General features: G+C 42.0%; 1 protein-coding gene across 5 annotated transcripts in view; it reads left to right on the top strand.

Moving 5' to 3' along the window:
* Positions 1 to 3,528: 3,528 nt before the first annotated feature.
* The window catches only part of LOC128572712 (zinc finger protein 595-like), a 117,093-nt gene continuing 114,334 nt past the window's right edge, over positions 3,529 to 6,287 (top strand). For all 5 annotated transcript variants that reach the window (XM_053572769.1, XM_053572768.1, XM_053572770.1 and 2 more), the window contains exon 1: positions 3,529 to 3,698. In XM_053572769.1, the coding sequence (XP_053428744.1) occupies positions 3,696 to 3,698 (3 nt within the window). In that variant the 5' untranslated portion in view covers positions 3,529 to 3,695. The remainder of the gene's footprint in view (positions 3,699 to 6,287) is intronic.

Here is a 6,287-nt window from a genome sequence, read left to right as displayed (position 1 = left end):
ACAAGGTTTCACTTTTGTTCAGGCTGGTCTCTACTTCTGAGTTCCAGCAAGCCTTCCATCATGGCCTCCCAGAGGGTTAGGATTACAGCATGAGCCACCACTCCTAGTCTAACTACATATATTTTAAAGCAAAGTTTCCTTGGTCCTAGCGAAAGACATACCTGGGTTTTAAAAAAAGGACAAAAAGCATATTTACCTGGTAAAATTGTGTACACATATTTCAAAAAGGCAGAGAAAAAATTAACACTTTTTTTTTCTTTTGGAGACAGAGTCTCACTGTGTTACGCTGGGTAGAGTGCCTGACATCATAGCTCACAAAAACCTCAAACTCTTTGGAACAAGAGTTGTTTTTTTTTGCATTTTTGGCCAGGGTCAGGTTTGAACCGCCATCTCTGGTATATGGGACCAGTGCTCTACTCCTTTGAGCCACAGGTGATGCCTGCACAAGAGTTCTTTTTGCCTCAGCCTCCCAAGTAGCTAGAAACATAGATGTCTGCCATAATACCAGTAGGTTGTATAAATTGTTTTTAGTAGAGAAACGGGTTTGTTCACTCATGCCAGTCTCAAACTGCTGAGCTCCAGCAAATCACCCACCTTGGCCTCCTAGAGTGCTAGGAGTATAGGTGAGAGGCAAGCCACTTGGCCTTACATACAAAATTTCCTAAATTAAAACATTTAAGGAAAAAAAGAGCAATATCACTTTCTTAATATCCAAATTGGAGTGTTCATTCTGGTATTTCTTTCTTTTGTTTTGCAGTTTCCGGCCAGGGCCTGGTTTGAACCCGCCACCTCTGGTATATGGGGCTGGCCCTACTCCTTTGAGCCACAGGCATCGTCCCCTATTCTGATATTTCTAATTTGTATTTTCTCTTACTAAAGATAGGTCTAGGGCCATGTTGTTGAACTCATAGCTATAATTTCAGAAGACACAGATTGATGCTCAGCGCCCGTAGCACAGTGGTTGTGGTGCCAGCCACATACACCAAAGTTGTTGCATTCGAACCCAGCTGGGCCAGCTAACCAACAATGACAACTGCAACCAAAATTCGACAAAAAAGTGCACTGACATTTTTCAAAGAAGATATATAAATGGCCAACGGTCATTTGAAGCAATGCTTACAGTACTAATTGTGGAGAAATGCCAAGAAAAATCACAAAGAACTATTACATCATATTCATAATGAACACTAAAATTGTCTGTTAAGGATATAGAAAAATTGGAACCTTTTTGGAATGTTGATGAGGAGAAACGTTGCAGACACTATTAAAATGTATAAAAGCTATCATGATGCTTTGGCACTCTATCCAGGGTAACATAGTGAGATTCTGTCTCAAAAACAACAAAACAAAACAAAGAAATAAAACCCAAGAAGACAAAAAGATAGAAAAGAGAGAATATGTTCGCAATTATGAGTTAACAAGGTATCCCAACAGTCGGAGATAGAGCGAGTGATCAGAACTCTATGTCTTTTGAGAGGAGAAAAATATAGTTATTAATACATAGTCATGTGTGGCTGGACATTTGTAGCTCAGCGACTAGTGTGCCAGACACATACACTGGACCTGGTGCGTTTGAATCCAGCCCAGGCTTTCCAAACAACAATGACCACTACAACCAAAAAATAGCTGGGAGTTGTGGCAGGTGTCTGTAGTCCCAGCTACTTGGGAGACTGAGGCAAGAGAATTGCTTAAGCCCAAGAGTTGGAGGTTGTTGTGAGCTGTGATGCCACTGAGGGTGACATATTGAGACTCTGTCTCAAAAAAAAAACAAAAAACAAACAGCAAAAGACGGTCATGTGTAGATCAGCTTACCCAAAGTGACAAACGTACACAGTTTCATTTCCACAGTTCCAGGAACTTGGTGTAGCAGGATTGGCCACCATCACCTGAAGGCTTGGTGCCTTGTCAAAATAGTTATGAAACATTTTTTGCACATTCTCCTTTATTTTTTTATTTTTTATTTTATTTTATTTTATTTTAATTTGAGTGGGGCGCCAGCCCCATATGCCAACGGTGGCGGGTTCAAACCCAGCCCCAGCCAAACTGCAACAAAAAATAGCCGGGCGTTGTGGCGGGTGCCTGTAGTCCCAGCTGCTTGGGAGGCTGAGGCAAGAGAATCACATAAGCCCAAGAGTTAGAAGTTGCTGTGAGCCGTGTGACCTCATGGCACTCCACCCGAGGGCGGTACAGTGAGACTCTGTCTCTACAAAAAAAAAAATGCACATTCTCCTTTAAATGAAATGTCACATTTCCCCCAACATTTTGTTTGCTTCCTGTCCTCTATTAGATACTGTCTTCTCTTTTTCATCAAACTAAGTGTTCTTTGTTTGGTGGTTAAAAGTACATTGGGGCTCGGTGCCTGTGGATCAAGCGGCTAAGGCACCAGCCACATACATCTGAGCTGGAGGGTTTGCATCCAGCCCGGCCCGTCAAACAACAATCGCAGCTGCAACCAAAAAATACCCGGCATTGTGGAGGGCGCGTGTAGTCCCAGCTACTTGGGAGGCAGCATTAGGAGAATCGCTTGAGCCCAGGAGTTGCAGGTTGCTGTGAGCTGTGCTGGCACGACGCTCTACCCAGTGCGACAGCTTGAGGCTCTGTCTCAAAAAAAAAAAAAAGACTATCTTTTTATTCAGCAAATACCAAAAGAATAGTATTTTGGATAGATTGGATTAAATAAATAATTACATAGGTTGGCGGCTGCAGTTCAGCAGTTAGGGCGCCAGCCGCATACACCGGGGTTGGCGGGTTTGAACCCGGGTGGGGCCTGCTAAACAACCAGGACAACTACAACAAAAAATCAGCGGGCACTGTGGCAAGTGCCTATAGTCCCAGCTACTAGAAAGGCTGAGGCAAGAGAATAGCCAAGTCCAAGGGTCTGAGGTTGCTGTGAGCTGTGACGCTACAGTATTTTACCCAGGGCGATGTAGTGAGACTCTGTCTCAAAAAAAAAAAAAATTACAATTAATTTTACCTAATTCTTTCCTTTTTTGTGGCTACTTTAAATTTGAAATGACACAGGTGGTTCGCGTTTTATTTCTATTGGACATTGCTTTCTTAGAAGACTGCATCCCTTTTCAAAGCTCAACTGCCTTCAGAAAATACAAGATTAGAAGAAAATTTAAAAAAAAATTCAACCTTTAAAATAATTGTTAACATGTTGTTTCCATTTGTGAAAAACATATTTGGAGTGGGTGTGCGTGCTTATGAGAATACACATATGTATGTATATGTATGTCTATATAAGTAAAATGTATGGAAAGGATATAATTTATATAATTTTTTATATAAAAATACAAATGTTGCCCAGGAAGTACAGCGTCCCAGAGCAGGTATAAAGCCCTGTCTGCGCAGAGCTCCAGCGTAGAAACTGCTAGCGTTCTGGCCTCATTAAGCCTCAGGTCTGGTCGTATTCCCTGTCAATCAGGACCAGAGGGGTGGGGCATGAGGCCCTATCCAATCAGGGATGCTCCAGTAGAAACCGTCCAACCAAAATGCACAGCCAGAAAGAAGGCGGCAGCTTCCGGAACCGGAGTCGCTTTTGTCTCTTGTGCTGGGCCCTGACCTGAATTTCCTCTTCACTGTTGCATCTTCAGGAGGCTCTAGGTGTCTCTGCTGCAGCCTCTGCCCTCCTGTGACTTGCAGGTACTGGGACATTTGTAGAGAGGACACCGGGACGCCCCGGAAGTTGGGAAATGGTGAGTATATGGGATCGGGTGTAATGAGGGGGGAGGGCTGGTTGGAGACGGAAGTGGCTGTGGCAGGACCGCGCTATTCCGCTTTAGTTGGGGAGTCTAAAGACCAGAGTTTGTCGCTGGCATCCCTTGGTGCTCAGACTCCTCTGGGCAAAGGTTGGGTTTCGGTAGGCTCTTCTTTACTGTAAGGAAATAATTGCTTTGTAAAAACACCAAGTATAATACCTGCAAGCATCACAAACGAGGGCTTTCTTTCATAGGGAGGAGCAAACATGTTTTGAAAAAAAAAGTGGGAGATGAGGGCAGAAAAATAATCTGCTATATCAGAAAATGTTCCACCCTGAAGTCAGCCTGTTCTTAGGAGGGGCATAAAGAGGGGCACGTTTAAGTCAGAATGGACCAAAGATCATGATCCTGGGAGAAAGAAACTTTAGAAATATTTCATGAAGAAGCATTTTGTTGTGACTCCTGAAGAAAGAACTGTTCAGCTGATTGTTTATGAGCAATAAATGGGGATTTGCAGAGCCTGTGCCTGCCCTTGTCATAGGAGAAACAGGGAGAATTACCTAAATCCCAAATGGAAGGGTTGTTTCTTGCAGTGTGTTGCTCTTGAGAACACAGAAGGTGGGGAATTTCTTTAATCACATCTACTTACCAGGATGAGTTAGACACCCTTTCATCTTTCACCACTTTCCCTTGCCCTATACATGACTTTCGTCTACTTTATATAAAATTGCTGAATGTAAGTAATGTGGTTTGCTGAGTCCTGTGAGTAGGTGTATTAAATGATTGTGGAGGGATTTATTTGAACTTCTGCTTTATAGGCAGTTGCTCAAAATCATCGAAGGGCTTTGTGGGGCTTGCTCCTGGCATCTGCAGTGAGAGCAGTGTGGTGGGACTGAGCCTTGAACTTGTGAGATTTATGTTAACTCTGGGTGGTGTCAAAATTCAATTTTGCAGATGGAGTTTGTATTGGAATATTTGTGGAATACTGTTCTGCAAACTGCATGTATTTTGTATGAGAAGTGTTGTCAGAGAAAAACATGGTAGAGGCCTGGGCTAGAGGGAGATTCTAACTGTCCCATAAAGGAAGGATGTGTTCTGCACATATGCTGTCACAGCACAAACTGTGCAGTGATTCCACATCACCTCCTGGGTTGAGAGGAGACTGAGGTTTTGGAAGGCAGAAGCTCTGAGGTCAGATTTCTTCCCCACATTCTGCTGCCACCATGTGATGATACCCAACATTTTAAGCACATGCACACTAGGTAGTGATGTAGTCACAACCCATTCAGACAGTGCTCTCCCATGTGGAATCCAGCTCACAGCTCACTGTAAGGACTCTTACAGTGTCCCATCAAAACCACACGCCAGTGCCCAGAAGACTTCTGGTTTCTCCTCGCCCCAAGATCTTGTATGTGTAGCAATAACCTGACCCTTCATTACCCAGGCTTTTATTTCACCCAACAGTAATCTCATGTGTCTCCATGGAACAGTACTAAGTGTTAGCATATCCCAGCCTGGTTGTTATGTCTAGAATTGGTATTCGAAAACAAATGACTGAAGCAAAGATATATATAAATCAGTGGAAGTTTATTAAGACAAAGTTTGTAGACATTTCTGGGGGAAAAAAAACCCCGCAAATCACAAATGTATCTTTGATTGTTCAGAAGGGGCATTTGGGAACTTTGGTACTTAAACATGACAAGACATACAGAAGGAAAAAGAACTAGAGCCATGGGGACTGAGGTAAAATGGTTACCTTCTTTACAAGCTTAGGAAATCTACATTTTGCATAGGATTATGTGAATGAACAAAAAAAGAGAGTGAAGTAAGAATCAATTAAGTAGATGTCCCTGGGTATGTAGAAAAAGAATTGATCTTGTTTTTCTTTTATACCTGGGAAGATAAAGTTGTGGTAAACATTATTAGTATGTAATGAAGCAGATTTTAGTTTTAGGAGCTAGACTTAGCCTGCAGACAAAGAGGTACATTTTTGTGTTTTTGCTTATGGGACCCCAACAAGGAATGCCTTTGTGAATGATCTTTGATGATAGTGCTTTTAGAATCCTGAGAACTTTTATCTTTCCATGAGGGTCTGGATGATACATATTGTTAGTAACAATTATTCATTTGGAAGTGGGTCTTAAATGACTCAGCCTCTGGGCTTCACCTTTGTTTTTGCATAAGGAGTTGTTCCTTAGATTCTTAGTTTCTTTTACAGCCTCACCTAGTATTTCCACAAGCTCTACAGTTTGCCCATCCGTAGGTCCATGTTAGCACCTGTCTTCAGATTTTCTTCCCCATAAACCCTCTTGTGAGTACACAGTGTGCTTAGGTTACTTCTCTTGTAACTTAACTCTTTGCCTTCTGGAATTATGCCATGAGTTCAAGAAAGTGATCCTACACCATTGGGGTGTAAATACAAAATAAATACAAAATAGAAATACCAGACTGAATACTCCAAGTTGAATATGAAGAGAAAGATTTTATTCTCTTCCTTTTGCTTTAAGATTTTAATTTAGAATATTTTGTGTGTAAGTGTTTTCTCTGCCTCTTTGAAATATATGTAAATAAATTTACCAGATGAAT

The sequence above is a fragment of the Nycticebus coucang genome, chromosome 20 (genome assembly GCF_027406575.1).
Source record: "Nycticebus coucang isolate mNycCou1 chromosome 20, mNycCou1.pri, whole genome shotgun sequence".
Classification (NCBI taxonomy): domain Eukaryota; kingdom Metazoa; phylum Chordata; class Mammalia; order Primates; family Lorisidae; genus Nycticebus; species Nycticebus coucang.
Note: the sequence above shows the minus strand (reverse complement) of the source record. Positions and strands in the feature narration are given on the sequence as shown.